The 19,724-nt window shown below is 41.9% G+C and overlaps 1 protein-coding gene across 1 annotated transcript in view; it reads left to right on the top strand.

The window, feature by feature from the left end:
* Window positions 1-19,724, top strand: part of TTN (titin) — a 238,891-nt gene that overhangs the window by 190,666 nt on the left and 28,501 nt on the right. Inside the window, exons 244-249 of the mRNA XM_084209604.1 lie at window positions 97-201; window positions 706-903; window positions 984-1,280; window positions 1,401-1,988; window positions 2,082-2,384; window positions 2,504-19,609. Coding sequence (XP_084065730.1) covers window positions 97-201; window positions 706-903; window positions 984-1,280; window positions 1,401-1,988; window positions 2,082-2,384; window positions 2,504-19,609 — 18,597 coding nt within the window. The remainder of the gene's footprint in view (window positions 1-96; window positions 202-705; window positions 904-983; window positions 1,281-1,400; window positions 1,989-2,081; window positions 2,385-2,503; window positions 19,610-19,724) is intronic.

Genomic DNA, 19,724 nt, shown 5'->3' with positions numbered 1-19,724 from the left:
GTAAGTATCCATTATAATTTTTGAAATCTAAAAAATTAATTTTAGAGGTGATAATAATTTTTAAACCTGCTGCATTTTCTTTTCAATATTGTTTAGATGTCCCAGATGCTCCTCCACCTCCCAATATTGTTGCTGTTCGGCATGAGTCTGTAGCTTTAACTTGGACTGATCCCAGAAGAACTGGAGGTTCACCAATCACAGGTACATCCCCCAAAACCTCCCTGGCATTTCAGTAGTTAATACTACTTAATAGTTCTTTCTCTCTGTCAAAAGGCAAGATAAAAGTAGTGGGTGTTTATGCACTAAATTGATTGATTGATTGATTGATTGACTGAATAATTGACTGATTTCACTGGTTTACTTCCTAATTTAAAAAAGAAATAACTCAAATGTTGGGAAAATACTAACTGAAACTATATATTTTCTCAGAGCCAAAACATTTAAAGAAGTAAACCCAAATTCACCTGTATGTGGCAATACTTGGGTCTACAAAATTAGCAATTTGCTTTTACAAACACCTTCTCATTGCAATTATGTACATCCACCATGTATGTCCACATCCATTTCTTAACCTGATTTTCAGTGCTCCTCTTGCACAATGCATATGCAACATGCAATATGGGCAGTATGATGTTTCACAATGCTGTGAGAAATTGAAATTCCTAGAAATCCCCCTATATTTTTATCTCATCATTTATCTTCTAGGCTATCACATTGAAGTTAAAGAAAGAAATAGTCTTCTGTGGAAGAGAGCAAATACAACGCCGATAAGAATGAAAGATTTCAGAGTGACAGGGTTAACAGAAGGTCTGGAATATGAATTCAGAGTAATGGCAATCAATATGGCTGGTGTAGGTAAACCAAGTCTTCCATCTGAACCAGTTGTGGCGCTTGATCCTATTGGTAAGTCATCAGGAGAATAAAAAGGAAAGTTCTGAAATTTGAAATAGCTTTTGTTTGATTGCTATTTTTTTTCCTTGTAGATCCTCCTGGGAAGCCTGAAGTTATCAATGTAACCAGGAGCTCAGTAACACTCATTTGGACAGAACCAAAATATGATGGTGGACATAAATTAACCGGCTATATTGTTGAGAAGCGTGATTTACCCAAAAAGACTTGGATGAAAGCTAATCACGTGAATGTTCCAGACTGTGCATTTACTGTAACTGACCTTACTGAAGGCTGCAAATACGAATTCCGAATTAGAGCAAAGAACACCGCTGGCGCTATCAGTCCTCCATCTGAATCCACAGGAACCATAATATGCAAGGATGAGTATGGTATGTAGATGGCATTGAAAATGCAGAGTTTTACTTGAGTAATTATTATCAGATCTCTTTTGTTTCCTATCCCTGTGTTCTTGTTGTAACAATCAGTATTTTTTTACTTTGTTTTGACAGAGGCACCAACCATTGTTCTGGATCCTACTCTGAAGGAAGGTTTAACAGTAAAAGCAGGGGAAACCATCACATTGTCTGCTATTAGTATCCGTGGCAAACCCCCTCCAACTTCAGCATGGTCCAAAGCTGGAAAAGATTTTAGACCCTCCGAGCTTGTGCACATTGAAACCAAACCAACTTCTTCTACCCTAAGTGTCAAATATGCAGCCAGAAAAGATTCTGGAGAATACACCATCACTGCAACCAATCCTTTTGGCACTAAGCAGGAGACTGTACATGTGAAAGTTTTAGATATTCCAGGACCTCCAGGGCCTATTGAGATCAGCAATGTTTCAGCAGAAAAAGCGACTCTTACATGGACACCTCCTGCAGAAGATGGTGGATCACCAGTAAAATCATACGTTCTTGAAAAGAGAGAAACTAGTCGACTGCTCTGGACATTGGTTGCTGAAAACATTGAGACCTGTAGGCATGTTGTTAGCAAGCTCATTCAAGGAAATGAATATGTTTTCCGTGTCTCAGCTGTAAATCAGTATGGCCAGGGTGAACCAGTACAATCAGAACCAGTTAAAATGGTGGATAGATTTGGTAAGTAGAGCAAGCTAAGGAATTCCAGTGTGGTTTTTTTAATTTCTAAAGAGTTGATTTTTTGTCTAACTATACTTTTTTCTTCCTGAACAGGTCCTCCAGGCCCTCCTGGAAAACCAGAAGTAACAAATGTGACTAAAAATACTGTCACAGTTACCTGGAAAAGGCCAGTTGATGATGGTGGAAGTGAAATCACAGGTTACCATGTGGAGCGAAGAGAAAAGAAAGGTTTAAGATGGGTGAGAGCAACAAAGAAACCAGTCTCAGATCTTAGATGCAAAGTAACTGGTCTTCTGGAAGGAAACGAATATGAATTCCGTGTCAGTGCAGAAAATAGAGCTGGAGTTGGACCACCAAGTGATACTTCAAACTCCGTCCTTTGCAAAGATGTTGCATGTCAGTATCATGCTTTTTCTTTTTGGGGGTGGGTGGGATGGGTAAGGGAGCACATTCAGAGAGGATATATCAATGACTTCTGCTGTAATGTAATGTTTTATCTTTTATTTGCTTCTCAGACCCACCAGGCCCACCTGCAAATCCAAGAGTGACTGATACCACAAAGACAAGTGCATCTTTAGCCTGGAACAAGCCTCACTATGATGGTGGTCTTGAAATCACTGGCTATATAGTAGAGCATCAAAAAGAAGGAGAAGATGAATGGGTGAAGGACACAATAGGGACTGCTTTAAGAATCACTCAGTTTGTTGTAGCTCCCCTGCAGACCGGGGCCAAGTATAATTTCAGAATCTCTGCCATGAATGCTGCAGGTGTCGGTGAAGCAGCAATAATTCCAAGTGTGGAAATCGTTGACCGAGAAGAGGTTCCTGACTTTGAACTGGATGCTGAGCTAAGAAGAACACTTGTTGTCAGAGCTGGATGCACTATTCGGATTTTTGTACCAATTAAAGGACGTCCAACTCCAGAAGTAACATGGACAAAAGATGATGCTTCACTCAAAGGACGTGCCAGTATTGAAAATACCGACTCTTTTACACTCTTGATTGTCACAGAGTGCACCAGATATGATGCAGGAAAGTATGTAATGACTCTTGAAAATGCTGCTGGTAAGAAGACTGGCTTTGTAAATGTAAAAGTCTTGGACACACCAGGTCCACCAATAAACCTTAAGCCTAGAGAAATAACCAAAGACAGCATCACCCTCCAATGGGATATGCCTCTGGTAGATGGAGGTTCACGTATAACCAACTATATTGTTGAGAAACGCGAATCAACTCGGAAGGCATATTCAACAGTCACAACCAACTGCCAGAAGTGTTCCTTCAAGGTTCCTAATTTGGCTGAGGGGTGTGAATACTATTTCAGAGTACTGGCTGAAAATGAGTATGGTATTGGTGAACCAGCTGAAACAACAGAACCAGTAAAAGCTTCTGAGGCCCCATCCCCACCTGAGAGTCTTAATATTATGGATGTAACACGGAATTCAGTTAGCCTAGCTTGGCCAAAACCAGAACACGATGGTGGCAGCAAGATCACTGGGTATGTAATTGAAGCACAGAGAAAAGGAACCAACCAGTGGGCACACATCACCACTGTAAAAACGCTGGACTGTGTAGTAAAGAATCTAACTGAAAATGAAGAGTATACTTTCCAGGTTATGGCAGTTAACAGTGCTGGAAGAAGTGCCCCAAGGGAAAGCAGACCAGTTATTATCAAGGAGCAAACAATGCTACCAGAGTTTGACCTCCGTGCTATTTACCAGAAAACAGTCATTGCCAAAGCTGGTGACAATATCAAGATTGAAATCCCTGTACTTGGTCGTCCAAGGCCTACTGTGACTTGGAAGAAAGAAGACCAAATTCTTAAGCAAACACAAAGGGTAAATTATGAAAATACAGCAACTGCAACCATACTGACCATCAATGAATGTGTTCGAAGTGATAGTGGTCAATATCCACTGTCAGCTAAAAATATTGTTGGAGAAGTTAGTGAAGTAATCACAGTTCAGGTTCATGACATACCTGGACCGCCTACTGGACCAATCAAATTTGAAGAAATTTCATGTGATTTCCTAACATTCTCGTGGGAGCCTCCTTTGAATGATGGTGGTGTACCAATAAGTAACTACGTTGTAGAAATGCGTCAGACCGACAGTACCACGTGGACTGAGCTGGCAACTACAGTGATACGCACGACATTTAAAGCTGTTCGTCTTACTACTGGAGTTGAGTATCAGTTCCGCGTTAAAGCTCAAAACAGGTACGGAGTTGGTCCAGCCATCACTTCAGAGTCTGTAGTTGCCAACTACCCATTTAAGGTACCTGGGCCTCCTGGCACTCCTCAGGTGATTGCAGTCACCAAAGAAACCATGACCATTAGCTGGAATGAGCCAGTTAGTGATGGTGGAAGCCCAATACTGGGATATCACATTGAAAGAAAAGAGCGAAACAGCATTGTTTGGCAGACTGTAAGTAAAATGTTGGTGTCAGGAAATATCTTTAAATCAACTGGACTTACCGATGGCATTGCATATGAATTCCGTGTTATAGCAGAAAACCTGGCTGGGAAGAGTAAGCCAAGCAAGCCATCTGAGCCTGTGTTTGCCCTGGACCCAATAGATCCACCTGGTAAGCCGATACCTCTGAACATTACAAGACATGCAGTTACACTGAAGTGGACTAAACCAGAATATAATGGAGGTTTTAAGATAACTGGCTACACTGTTGAAAAAAGAGACCTTCCAAATGGCCGTTGGCTGAAGGCTAATTTCAGCAATATACTGGAGACTGAATTCACTGTAAGTGGTTTGACAGAAGATGCTGCCTATGAATTCCGTGTCATTGCTAGGAATGCTGGTGGAGCTGTTAGTCAGCCCTCAGAGCCATCAGATGCAATCACTTGTAGAGATGACATTGAAGCACCAAGGATAAAGGTGGATGCTAAATACAAGGACACCATAGTGTTGAAAGCAGGTGAAGTTTTCAGACTTGAGGCTGATGTTTCAGGTCGCCCTCCACCAACTATGACATGGACAAAGGGAGAAAAAGAACTTGAGGACACAGCAAAATTAGAAATAAAAATAGCAGATTTCTCTACCATTCTCACCAACAAAGATTCCTCAAGAAGAGATGGTGGTGCTTACACACTTACTGCAACAAATCCTGGTGGCTTTGCCAAGCATGTCTTCAACGTTAAAGTTCTTGATAGACCTGGTCCCCCAGAAGGGCCTTTGGCTGTGTCTGAAGTCACTGCAGAAAAATGTGTGCTGTCGTGGCTACCCCCACTGGATGATGGAGGAGCAAAGATTGACCATTATGTGGTTGAAAAACGTGAAACAAGTAGATTGGCGTGGACATCTGTAGGCGCAGAAGTTCCAGTGACTAAACTGAAGGTTACTAAACTGTTGAAGGGCAATGAGTACGTGTTCCGAGTTATGGCTGTTAACAAATACGGAGTTGGTGAGCCTCTGGAATCAGAGCCCGTTCTCGCAGTAAATCCATATGTTCCACCTGATCCACCTAAAACACCTGAAGTTACAGCAATTACAAAGGATTCTATGGTTGTCTGTTGGGGCCACCCTGATTCTGATGGTGGGAGCCCAATAACTAACTATATTGTGGAACGTCGAGACAAGACTGGTCTACGGTGGGTGAAATGTAACAAAAGGGTTGTTACTGACTTACGCTTTAAAGTGTCTGGACTGACAGAAGGCCATGAATATGAATACAGAGTCATGGCAGAAAATGCTGCTGGTGTCAGTGAGCCAAGTCCAACCAGTCCATTCTATAAAGCCTGTGATACTGTGTTTAAGCCTGGTCCCCCAGGTAATCCTCGTGTTTTGGATAGCAGCAAGTCCTCTATTACAATAGCATGGAACAAACCAATATATGATGGTGGTTCGGAGATCACAGGTTACATGGTTGAGATTGCACTACCTGAAGAAGATGAGTGGAAGATTGTAACTCCACCAGTGGGTCTAAAGGCCACTTCTTTTACCATCACTGACTTGAAAGAAAACCAAGAGTATAAAATACGGATATATGCTATGAACTCTGAAGGTCTTGGGGAACCTGCTCTTGTTCCTGGCACTCCAAAAGCTGAAGAAAGAATGCTACCTCCAGAGATTGAACTTGATGCAGAGCTACGTAAAGTTGTAACTATTAGAGCTTGCTGTACTCTGAGACTCTTTGTCCCAATTAAAGGAAGACCAGCACCTGAAGTTAAATGGACGAGAGAACATGGGGAATCTTTGGATAGAGCGAGCATTGAATCAACAAGCTCTTATACTTTACTTATTGTTGAAAATGTAAATAGATTTGATAGTGGCAAATACATACTGACAATTGAAAACAGCTCAGGTAGTAAAACAGCTTTTGTGAACGTCAGAGTTCTTGATACTCCAGGGGCACCTCAAGATTTGAAAATAAAGGAAGTTACAAAATCTTCAGTTACACTCACATGGGAGCCTCCTCTCATAGATGGCGGCTCTAAAATTAAAAATTACATAGTTGAAAAGCGTGAATCAACAAGAAAAGCTTATTCAACTGTTAATGCCAATTGCCACAAGACCAGCTGGAAAGTTGATTCACTGCAAGAAGGCTGCAACTACTACTTCAGAGTCCTTGCTGAAAATGAGTATGGAATAGGCCTTCCAGTTGAAACGTCAGAATCCATAAAAGTGTCAGAAAGACCACTTCCACCAGGGAAAATAACTTTGTTGGACGTGACAAGAAATAGTGTAACCTTATCTTGGGAAAAACCCGAACACGATGGTGGTAGCAGAATTCTGGGCTATATTGTAGAAATGCAAAGCAAAGGCAGTGAAAAGTGGTCAACCTGTGCTACCGTAAAAGTTACTGAAGCCACCATCACAGGACTGATCCAAGGTGAAGAATACACCTTCCGTGTTTCAGCTCAGAATGAGAAAGGTATCAGCGATCCTCGCCAGCTGGGTATACCAGTGGTTGCAAAAGATCTTGTGATCCCACCAGCTTTCAAACTACTGTTTACCACTTTCAGTGTTCTAGCGGGAGAGGACTTAAAGGTTGATGTTCCTTTTGTTGGTCGACCCAAACCCGCAGTGTCTTGGCATAAAGAAAGCGTGGCATTGAAGCAGACTACAAGAGTAAATGCAGAAAGCTCGGAAAACAACACAGTGTTAACAATTAAAGAAGCATGCAGAGAAGATGTGGGAACATATTTAGTTAAACTTACAAACTCTGCTGGTGAAGCAACTGAGACACTAAATATTGTTGTCCTTGACAAACCAGGACCTCCAACTGGACCAGTAAAAGTAGATGAAGTCACAGCAGACAGTATTACCATTTCCTGGGAACCACCCAAGTATGATGGTGGTAGCTCTATCAATAATTACATTGTAGAAAGAAGAGACACTTCCACCACAACTTGGCATATTGTGTCAGCTACTGTTGCTAGAACAACTATAAAAGCATGTCGGTTAAAGACCGGCTGTGAATATCAGTTCAGAATTGCAGCTGAGAACAGATATGGGAAGAGTACGTATCTCACCTCAGAGTCAATAGTAGCCCAATACCCATTTAAAGTTCCTGGTCCACCTGGAACTCCTTTTGTAACAAATGTCACAAAAGACAGCATGGTGGTACAATGGCACGAACCAGTGAACGATGGCGGTAGCAGGATCATTGGTTATCACTTGGAGCGCAAAGAAAGAAACAGCATCCTGTGGGCTAAACTGAACAAAACACCTCTTCCAGATACCAAATTTAAGACAACTGGCCTTGAGGAAGGTCTTGAATATGAATTCAGAGTCTCTGCAGAAAACATAGTGGGAATTGGAAAGGCAAGTAGAGCATCTGAATGCTATACTGCGCGTGACCCATGTGACCCTCCAGGTCGTCCAGAACCTGTAATTGTCACAAGAAGCTCAGTAACACTCCAGTGGAAGAAACCTATATATGATGGTGGAAGTAAAATCACAGGTTATGTTGTTGAAAAGAAGGAATTACCTGATGGGCGTTGGATGAAAGCAAGCTTTACAAATGTCATTGATACTCAATTTGAAGTAACTGGTCTAGTTGAAAACCAGAGATACGAGTTCCGTGTTATAGCGCGAAATGCTGCAGGTGTTTTCAGTGAACCGTCTGAGAGCTCAGGGGCAATTACAGCAAGAGATGAAGTAGAACCACCTCAAATAAGTATGGATCCAAAATTCAGAGACACTATTGTAGTGCACGCTGGTGAGTCATTCAAGCTTGATGCTGATGTTCATGGCAAACCAATACCTTCCATTCAGTGGTTAAAAGGTGACCGTGAGCTGACAAGCACCGCTCATATGGAAATAAAAACTACTGATTTTGCAACAAGCCTCAGTGTGAAGGAAGCCACAAGAGTTGACAGTGGGCAGTATGTACTGCTGGCAAAGAATGTTGCAGGTGAAAAGAAGGTTCCTGTTAATGTCAAAGTTCTTGATAGACCTGGACCTCCAGAAGGACCTGTTGAGTTTACAGGTGTTACAGCTGAAAAATGCACACTGTCATGGAAACCTCCACTACAAGATGGTGGTAGCGATATTTCACACTACGTTGTAGAAAAACGGGAAACCAGTCGCTTGGTGTGGACTATTGTTGACTCAAATGTGCAAACCCTGAACTGCAAAGTTACAAAACTTCTAGAAGGAAATGAGTATGTTTTCCGCATCATGGCAGTAAATAAATATGGTGTTGGTGAACCCCTTGAGTCTGACCCAGTAGTTGCAAAGAACCCATTTGTTGTGCCACTTCCTCCAAAGGCTCCAGAAGTCACAGCAGTTACCAAGGATTCTATGATAGTTGTATGGGAAAGACCAGCCTCAGATGGCGGCAGTGAAATCCTAGGCTACGTCCTTGAAAAACGGGATAAGGAAGGCATTCGCTGGACAAGATGTAACAAACGCCTGATAAGCGAACTGCGATACAGAGTGACTGGTCTTATAGAAAATCATGATTATGAGTACAGAGTTTCAGCTGAAAATGCTGCTGGTCTTAGTGAACCAAGTCCACCTTCTACTTACTACAAAGCATGTGATCCTATTTACAAGCCAGGTCCACCCAATAATCCTAAAGTTACGGATGTTACAAGATCTTCAGTTTTTCTTTCATGGGGTAAACCTATATATGATGGTGGCTCTGAAATTCAGGGATACATTGTGGAAAAATGTGATGTAAGTGATGGTGAATGGGCAATTTGTACCCCTCCAACTGGAATTAAGAATACTCACATGGAAGTAGAAAAATTAGTGGAAAAACACGAATACAAATTCCGCATATGTGCAGTTAATAAAGCAGGAGTTGGAGAGCATGCAGATGTTCCTGGTTCTGTTATTGTAGAAGAGAAGATGGAGGCACCAGACCTTGACCTTGACATGGAATTACGGAAGATTGTAAATGTGAGAGCAGGAGGTTCCTTAAGACTGTTTGTTCCCATCAGAGGTCGTCCAACACCTGAAGTAAAATGGGGTAAAGTGGAAGGTGACATCAGAGAAGCAGCTATTATTGATACCACTAGTAGCTTTACTTCCCTTGTTCTAGATAATGTTAACAGATTTGATAGCGGAAAATATACTCTGACCTTGGAAAACAGCAGTGGAACAAAGTCTGCATTTGTCAGTGTAAGAGTACTGGATACCCCAAGTGCACCTGTTAATCTAAAAATCAGAGAGATCACTAAAGACTCTGTTTCACTTTCATGGGAGCCTCCTCTCTTGGATGGTGGAGCAAAAATAAAGAATTTCATTATTGAAAAGCGTGAAGCAACAAGAAAGGCATATGCAGCTGTTGTAACAAACTGCCACAAGACTTCATGGAAAGTAGATCAACTTCAGGAGGGCTGCTATTACTTCTTCAGAGTCTCTGCTGAGAATGAATATGGAATTGGCCTCCCTGCAGAAACCAGTGACCCAATTAAAGTTGCTGAAGTTCCACAGCCTCCTGGGAAAATAACAGTGGATGATGTCACAAGAAACAGTGTCTCACTAAGCTGGGCAAAACCTGAACATGATGGCGGTAGCAAAATCATACAATATATTGTTGAAATGCAAGCAAAGGGCAGTGAGAAGTGGTCAGAGTGTGCTCGTGTTAAAACACTTGAAGCAGTTGTTACTAATCTAACTCAAGGGGAAGAATATCTTTTTAGAGTCATGGCTGTAAATGAAAAGGGTAAGAGTGATCCTAGAGCACTTGCAGTTCCAATAGTTGCCAAAGACCTGGTGATTGAACCTGATGTAAGACCTGCTTTCCACAGTTACAGTGTTCAGGTGGGACAGGACCTAAAAGTAGAAATACCAATTGCAGGTCGACCTAAGCCAACTGTTACCTGGGTTAAAGATGGCCAGCCATTGAGGCAGACCACAAGAGTCAATGTCAGCGATTCAACTGACCTCACTGTACTGCATCTGAAGGAAACTAGCAAAGAAGACAGTGGCACTTATGAAATCACTGTGGCTAATGTTGTTGGGCAAAAGTCTGCCTCTGTTGAAATTATTACTCTAGACAAACCTGACCCGCCAGTTGGACCTGTGAAGTTTGATGAAATAAGTGCAGAAAGTATTACCCTGTCATGGAACCCTCCAGCATACACAGGCGGCTGCCAAATCACCAACTATATTGTGCACAAGAGAGATACAACGACCACTGTATGGGAAACAGTTTCAGCTACTGTTGCAAGAACTACACTGAAGGTGACTAAACTGAAAACTGGTTCAGAATACCAGTTCAGAATATTTGCTGAGAACAGGTATGGGCAGAGTTTTGGATTGGATTCTGCACCAGTCGTAGCACAGTATCCCTACAAGGAACCAGGACCTCCTGGCACACCATTTGTGACAACAGTTACCAAAGACTCCATGGTTGTACAGTGGCATGAACCAGTAAATGATGGTGGCAGTAGAGTGCTGGGTTACCATCTTGAGAGAAAGGAGAAAAACAGCATTCTGTGGACTAAAGTAAACAAGACTATTATTCAGGACACAAGTTTTAAGACAAATAACCTTGAAGAAGGAATTGAGTATGAGTTCCGAGTTTCTGCAGAAAATATTGTTGGTGTAGGCAGAACAAGTAAGTGTTCTGAGTGCTATGTAGCTCGTGATCCATGTGATCCTCCAGGTCGCCCAGAAGCTATAATAATAAAAAGAAGCTCTATTACTCTACAGTGGACCAAACCAGAATATGATGGTGGAAGCAAGGTTACTGGTTATATTGTAGAGAAACGTGACTTACCAGATGGTCGCTGGATGAAAGCGAGCTTCACAAATATCATTGAAACTCAGTTCACTGTAACAGGACTTACTGAAGACCAAAGATATGAATTTAGAGTCATTGCAAAGAATGCTGCAGGTGCAATAAGCAAACCTTCTGACAGTACAGGACCAATAACAGCAAGGGACGAAGTTGAACTTCCACGGATTTCAATGGATCCAAAGTACAAAGACACTATTGTTGTAAATGCTGGTGAAACATTCAGACTTGAGGCTGATGTTCATGGAAAGCCACTACCAACCATTAAGTGGTACAAAGGAGATAAAGAGCTTGAGGACACTGCTAGATATGAAATAAAGAACACAGATTTCAGTGCATTAATAACTGTAAAAGATGCTATTAGAGTTGATGGTGGGCAGTACATTCTAGAAGCCTCTAATGTTGCAGGAACAAAGACAGTAACAGTAAACGTAAAAGTCTTGGACAGGCCAGGACCTCCAGAGGGCCCAGTCCAAGTGACAGGAGTTACAGCTGAAAAATGCGCCCTGGCATGGGGTCCTCCTCTTCATGATGGTGGCAGTGATATTTCTCATTACATTGTAGAGAAGAGAGAAACTAGCCGCCTGGCATGGACTGTGGTTGCTTCAGAAGTTTTACCTACAATGCTGAAAGTAACAAAACTCTTGGAAGGAAATGAATACGTCTTCCGTATTATGGCAGTTAACAAATATGGGGTTGGTGAGCCATTGGAATCCGTGCCAGTAATGATGAGAAATCCATTTGTGGTTCCTGGACCACCAAAGGCCTTGGAAATTACCAACATCACGAAGGATTCTATGACTGTGTGCTGGACCCGGCCAGACAGTGATGGAGGTAGTGAAATCATAGGTTACATTGTAGAAAAGAGAGACCGAGCAGGCATCAGATGGATAAAATGCAATAAACGCCGCATTACCGATTTGCGATTAAGAGTTACAGGTTTAACAGAGGATCATGAATATGAATTCAGAGTTTCTGCTGAAAATGCTGCTGGAGTTGGTGAACCAAGCCAAGTTTCTCCCTACTTCAAAGCTTGTGACCCGATGTTCAAGCCTGGCCCACCTACAAATGCCCATGTTGTGGATACCACCAAAAGTTCAGTTACACTCGGTTGGAGTAAACCTATTTATGATGGTGGTTGTGAAATCCAGGGATACCTTGTAGAAATCTGTAAAGCAGATGAAGATGAATGGTCACTTGTTACTCCACAGACAGGCATACGTGCCACTCGATTTGAGATCAAAAAGCTTATTGAACATCAAGAATACAAACTACGAGTGTGTGCTCTCAACAAGATCGGCGTGGGAGAGGCTGCATCAGTTCCTGGTACTATTAAACCAGAAGACAAACTTGAAGCTCCAGAACTTGATATTGATTCAGAGCTAAGGAAAGGCATAGTGGTTAGAGCTGGTGGGTCTGCCAGGATTCACATACCATTCAGGGGACGACCAACACCTGACATCACATGGTCCCGAGAAGAAGGTGAATTCTCAGAAAAAGTTCAGATTGATAAAGGCATAAACTACACACAACTTTCAATTGACAACTGTGATAGAAATGATGCTGGAAAATATATTCTTAAGCTGGAGAACAGCAGTGGCTCTAAATCTGCATTTGTTACAGTGAAAGTCTTGGACACACCAGGACCCCCGCAAAACTTAGTGGTAAAGGATATAAAGAAGGATTCTGCTGTATTATCTTGGGAGCCACCGATTATTGATGGTGGTGCAAAGGTAAAGAACTACGTAATAGACAAGCGTGAGTCAACCAGGAAGGCATTTGCAAATGTAAGTGCTAAGTGTGCCAAGACAAGTTTCAAAGTTGAAAATCTTACAGAAGGAGCAATTTATTACTTCAGGGTTATGGCTGAAAATGAATATGGAATTGGTGTTCCAGTTGAAACAAGGGATGCTATCAAAGCCTCAGAGCCACCTCTGCCTCCTGGGAAAGTAACACTCACTGATGTCACTCAGAGAAGTGCATCACTTACATGGGAAAAACCTGAACATGATGGAGGTAGCAGAATTTTGGGATATCTTGTTGAAATGTTGCCTAAAGGAACAGAAAAATGGAGTGTTGTTAGTGAGACCAAAACATGTAATGCAGAGGTGTCTGGTTTGAGTCCAGGACAGGAATATCAATTCCGTGTGATCGCCTACAATGAAAAAGGCAAAAGTGATCCAAGAGCACTTGGAATTCCTGTGATAGCTAAAGACCTGACTATTGAGCCAAGTTTCAAACTGATGTTTAATACATACAGTGTGCAAGCTGGAGAAGATCTGAAGGTAGAAGTACCATTTATTGGTAGACCCAAACCTACTATTACTTGGACAAAAGATGAGCAGCCACTGAAACAGACAACCAGATTAAATATTGAGAATACGACAACATCAACTATTTTACACATTAAAGAAAGCAACAGGGAAGACTTTGGTAAATATGCAGTAACAGCCACAAATGCAGCAGGTACAGCAACAGAGCACCTGAGCATAATTGTACTAGAAAAGCCTGGCCCACCACGAGGACCTGTCCGCTTTGACGAAATTAGTGCAGACTTTGTTGTTCTATCGTGGGATCCACCTGATTATACTGGTGGCTGCCAGATAAGCAACTATATAGTAGAAAAGCGCGACACAAGCACTACCACATGGAACATCGTCTCAGCAACTGTTGCAAGAACAACCATCAAAGCAACAAAGCTTAAAACAGGTTCTGAGTACCAGTTCAGGATTTCTGCTGAAAATAGATATGGAAAGAGCTCTCCTTTGGCTTCTAAATCAATTGTTGTGCAATACCCCTACAAGGTGCCTGGACCACCTGGAACCCCATTTGTTACGGCATCTTCCAAGGACCACATGATTGTACAATGGCATGAACCAGTTAATGATGGAGGCAGCAAAATTCTTGGCTACCATCTGGAGCGTAAAGATAAGAACAGCATTCTTTGGACAAAACAGAACAAGTCACTTATTGTGGACACCAAATATAAAACAGACGGCCTTGAAGAAGGTCTTGAATATGAGTTTAGAGTTTCTGCTGAAAACATTGTTGGCATTGGCAAAGTCAGCAAAGTATCAGAACTGTACGTTGCCCGAGATCCTTGTGACCCACCTGGCCGCCCAGAGGCCATTGTTGTTACAAGAAGTAATATCACACTGAAGTGGAAAAAGCCAGAATATGATGGTGGAAGCAAAATAACTGGTTATATTGTAGAAAAGAAAGAACTGCCAGACGGTCGCTGGATGAAAGCCAGCTTTACAAATGTGTTGGAAACAGAATTTACAGTAAGTGGTCTTGTTGAAAACCAACGATATGAATTCAGAGTAATTGCAAGAAATGCAGCAGGTTGCTTGAGTGAGCCATCTGAAAGTACAGGGCCTATTACTGCCAGAGATGAAATTGAAGCACCAGGAGCTTCATTGGATCCTAAATATAGAGATGTCATTGTTGTTCATGCTGGAGAAACCTTTGTTCTTGAAGCTGATATCCATGGCAAACCTATTCCTGACGTTACATGGTCAAAAGATGGTAAAGACCTTGAAGAAACAACTGCAAGAATGGAAATTAAATCTACCATTGAGAAAACAAGTCTCACTGTCAAAGACTGTATAAGAGTAGATGGAGGTCACTATACTCTTAACCTCAAAAATGTTGGTGGCACCAAATCTATACCAATCACTGTGAAAGTGCTTGACAGACCAGGACCTCCAGAAGGACCTTTGAACATTACCGGTGTCACTGCAGAAAAATGCTACTTGTCATGGTCTCCACCTTCACATGACGGCGGTTCTAGTATCTCACATTATATCATTGAGAAGAGAGAGACAAGTAGGCTTTCGTGGACACAAGTAGCAACAGATGTGCAGGCTCTAAATCACAAAGTAACCAAACTCCTTCCTGGCAATGAATACATTTTCCGTGTAATGGCAGTGAATAAATATGGAGTTGGAGAGCCCTTGGAATCTGAACCAGTTGTGGCTCGTAATCCATACAAACCCCCTGGTCCTCCTTCAACACCTGAAGTTTCAGCAATCACAAAAGATTCTATGGTGGTAACATGGGGTCGCCCAGAAGACAATGGAGGAGCTGAAATTGAAGGTTACATACTTGAAAAACGAGACAAGGATGGTATCCGGTGGACCAAGTGCAATAAGAAAAGGCTGACAGACTTACGATTCAGAGTAACAGGTCTAACTGATGGGCATTTCTATGAGTTTAGAGTGTCTGCTGAAAATGCTGCAGGGGTAGGGGAACCCAGTGAGCCATCCATTTTCTATCGTGCTTGTGATGTATTATATCCACCAGGTCCACCTACCAATCCAAAGGTTACAGATACTTCCAGGTCATCAGTTTCCCTTGCCTGGAGTAAGCCCATTTATGATGGTGGCGCTCCTGTCAAAGGGTATGTAGTGGAAGTTAAAGAAGCTGCTGCTGATGAATGGACTACCTGCACCCCACCAACAGGTCTACAGGCAAAACAGTTCACCGTGACAAAACTGAAGGAGAACCAGGAGTATAATTTCCGCATCTGTGCCATCAACTCAGAAGGAGTAGGAGAACCTGCGACTATACCTGGTGCTGTCTTAGCAGAGGACAAGACTGAACCTCCTGAAATTGAACTTGATGCGGATCTCAGAAAAGTGGTCACTGTACGTGCCAGTGGTACTTTGCGCCTGTTTGTCACCATCAAAGGAAGACCAGAACCTGAAGTTAAATGGGAGAAAGCAGAAGGAACAATTAGTGAGCGAGCTCAGATTGAAGTCACCAGTTCCTACACAATGCTGGTCATTGACAATGTCAATAGATTTGATAGTGGTAGATATAACCTTACTTTAGAGAACAACAGTGGCAAAAAATCCGCTTTTGTTAATGTCAGAGTGCTTGATACACCTAGTGCACCTCTAAACCTGACAGTCAGGGAAGTGAAAAAAGATTTTGTAACTTTAGCCTGGGAAGCACCACTTATTGATGGTGGAGCTAAAATTACCAACTACGTAGTTGAAAAGCGAGAATCCACAAGAAAGGCATATGCCACAGTTACAAGCAACTGTACTAAGAATTCCTTCAAGATTACTCAACTACAAGAAGGATGTAGTTATTACTTCCGTGTTCTAGCTGTAAATGAATATGGGGCTGGTTTACCAGCAGAAATTGCTGATCCAGTTAAGGTGTCTGAACCACCTTCTCCACCTTCAAAGGTCATTCTTGTTGACGTGACTCGCAATTCTGCATCAATTAAATGGGAAAAGCCAGAGAGTGATGGTGGCAGTAAAATTACTGGTTATATAGTAGAAATGCAGACTAAAGGAAGTGTAAAATGGAGTGCATGTACACAGGTGAAAACATTGGAAGCAACAGTAACAGGCTTAAGTATGGGAGAAGAGTACAGTTTCAGGGTGATTGCTGTTAATGAAAAAGGAAAAAGTGATCCAAGAGAACTTGGTGTCCCTGTCATTGCAAAAGATATTGAAATCCAGCCATCTGTTGAACTTCTTTTTAACACATTCACGGTGAAAGCTGGAGATGATCTTAAGATTGACATTCCATTCAGAGGGCGACCTCTTCCCACTGTTACCTGGAAGAAGGATGGGAATCCCTTAAAACAGACAACCAGGGTAAATGTTCAAACATCCAAGACTTTAACTTCACTGTCCATCAAGGAAGCTACAAATGAAGATCTGGGACATTATGAATTGCATCTTTCAAATACTGCTGGAACAACAACAGCTTCTCTAACTGTAGTTGTCCTTGACAGACCAGGGCCACCAACTGATGTTAAAATTGATGAAGTTAGTGCTGATAGTGTAACTCTGTCTTGGAAACCTCCAGCATATGATGGTGGATGTCACATTAGCAATTACATTGTGGAGAAGAGAGATACTACCACAACCACATGGGAGGTCGTATCTGCAGCAGTTGCAAGAACATCAATTAAAGTGTCTCGGCTCGTCACTGGCTCTGAATATCAGTTCCGTGTTTGTGCAGAAAACCGCTATGGGAAGAGCACTTATACCAATTCTCCTTCTGTTGTGGCAGAGTATCCATTTAAGCCTCCAGGTCCACCAGGAACACCTCGTGTGGCACATGCAACTAAATCTTTCATGATTGTAACTTGGCAGGTACCAGTTAATGATGGAGGCAGCGTAGTACTAGGATACCATTTGGAGCATAAAGAAAGAAGCAGCATTCTTTGGACAAAAGTCAACAAGAGCCTCATAACTGATACACAAATGAAAGTTACAGGTCTTGATGAAGGACTGATGTATGAATATCGTGTGTATGCAGAAAACATTGCTGGAATAGGCAAATGCAGCAAAGCATGCGAACCAGTTGCTGCAAGAGATCCATGTGATCCTCCTGGTCAACCAGAAGTTACTAATATTACAAGAACATCTGTCTCACTGAAGTGGACTAAACCAGAATACGATGGTGGAGCTAAAGTAACAGGCTATATTATTGAACGCCGAGAACTACCAGATGGTCGTTGGCTAAAATGTAATTTTACTAATGTGCAAGAAACATACTTTGATGTAGGTGGACTTACAGAAGACCAGCGTTATGAATTCCATGTGATTGCAAAGAATGCTGCTGGACTCTTCAGTCAGCCATCTGAATCAACTGGACCTGTGACTGTGAAAGATGATATAGAGGCTCCAAGAATTATGATGGATGCCAAATTCAGGGATGTTGTAGTTGTGAAAGCTGGAGAAGTGTTTAAAGTCAATGCTGATGTTGCAGGACGGCCAATACCAGTGATTTCATGGACAAAGGATGGCAAGGAGCTCGAAGGAAAAGCTAGAGTTGAAATAGTGTCAACAGATTTCACCACTGCAATAACCGTTAAGGACTGTATCCGAGGTGATTCAGGACAGTATCTACTAACATTACAGAATGTTGCAGGAACAAAATCTTTGGCAATTAATTGCAAGGTACTTGATAGACCTGGCCCACCTGCAGGTCCATTAGAAATAAATGGCCTTACTGCTGAAAAGTGCCATTTATCATGGGGACCCCCTCAAGAAAATGGTGGTGCAGATATTGATCATTATATTGTGGAAAAACGTGAGACCAGCAGAATTGCATGGACACTTTGTGAAGGAGAGCTTAAAACAACGTCTTGTAAGGTGACAAAATTACTGAAGGGTAATGAATATATTTTCAGAGTAATGGGAGTTAACAAATATGGCGTTGGTGAGCCTCTAGAAAGTGTTGCTGTCAAAGCCCTAGACCCATTTACAGTTCCAAGCCCACCTACATCTTTAGAGATCACCAGTGTGAGTAAAGATTCAATAACTCTGTGCTGGGCAAGGCCTGAGTCTGATGGAGGTAATGAGATCTCGGGCTATGTAATTGAAAGGCGTGAGAAAACCAGCCTGAGATGGATTCGCGTAAACAAAAAGCCAGTTTATGATTTAAGAGTGAAATCATCAGGTCTCCGTGAGGGATGTGAATATGAATTCCGGGTTTATGCAGAAAATGCTGCTGGCCTCAGTCTCCCAAGTGAAACCACACCATTGATTAAGGCAGAAGATCCAATCTTCTTGCCATCGCCCCCATCTAAACCTAAGATTATGGATTCTACAAGGTCAAATATCACAATTAGTTGGACAAAGCCACTGTTTGATGGAGGTGCTCCAGTAACAGGATACACAGTTGAATACAAGAAAACTGATGAAACTGACTGGACAACAGCTATTCAGAATTTAAGAGGCACAGAATACACCATAACTGGATTAACCTCAGGTTCTGAGTACGTTTTTAGAGTGAAATCCATTAACAAAATGGGTGTCAGTGAACCAAGTGATGTCTCAGAACCTCAGGTGGCAAAAGAAAGAGAGGAAGAACCTGCCTTTGAAATTGACAGTGAAATGCGGAAGACTTTAATTGTAAAGGCTGGTGGATCGTTCACGATGACTGTTCCTTTCAGAGGCAAACCAGTCCCAAATGTAACATGGAACAAACCAGACACTGATCTCCGTACACGTGCAAGCATTGACACTTCAAGTAATTGTACATCTCTTACTATTGAAAAGGCAACAAGAAATGATTCTGGAAAATATACCTTAACATTGCAAAACATCCTGAACACTACCACCTTGACTTTAATGGTCAAAGTTCTTGATACGCCTGGCCCACCCTCTAATATTGCCACAAAAGATGTAACTAAAGAATCTGCTGTGTTATCTTGGGATGTTCCTGAAAATGATGGTGGAGCACCTGTAAAGAACTATGTGATTGAAAAACGAGAAGCTAGCAAAAAGGCATGGGTCACTGTGACAAACAACTGTCATCGCCTGTCCTACAAAGTGACTGGTTTGCAAGAAGGTGCCATTTACTACTTCCGTGTCTCCGGAGAAAATGAATATGGTGTTGGAGTGCCTTCTGAGACCAAAGAGGGAACAAAGATAACAGGTATGTTTTACTATGAAAAAATTTGTTAATACTTAAAATAATAAGTGCTTTTAAGTGTTTACTTCAAAATAATATCAAAAGCTTTAAATCTGCACACAGTAAAATAGATCATTTT

Source organism: Fringilla coelebs (assembly GCF_963513975.1).
Source record: "Fringilla coelebs genome assembly, chromosome: 7".
In the NCBI taxonomy this organism is placed as follows: Eukaryota; Metazoa; Chordata; class Aves; order Passeriformes; family Fringillidae; genus Fringilla; species Fringilla coelebs.
The sequence above is the reverse complement of the archived record's forward strand: the minus strand, read 5'-3'. Positions and strand labels throughout refer to the sequence as shown.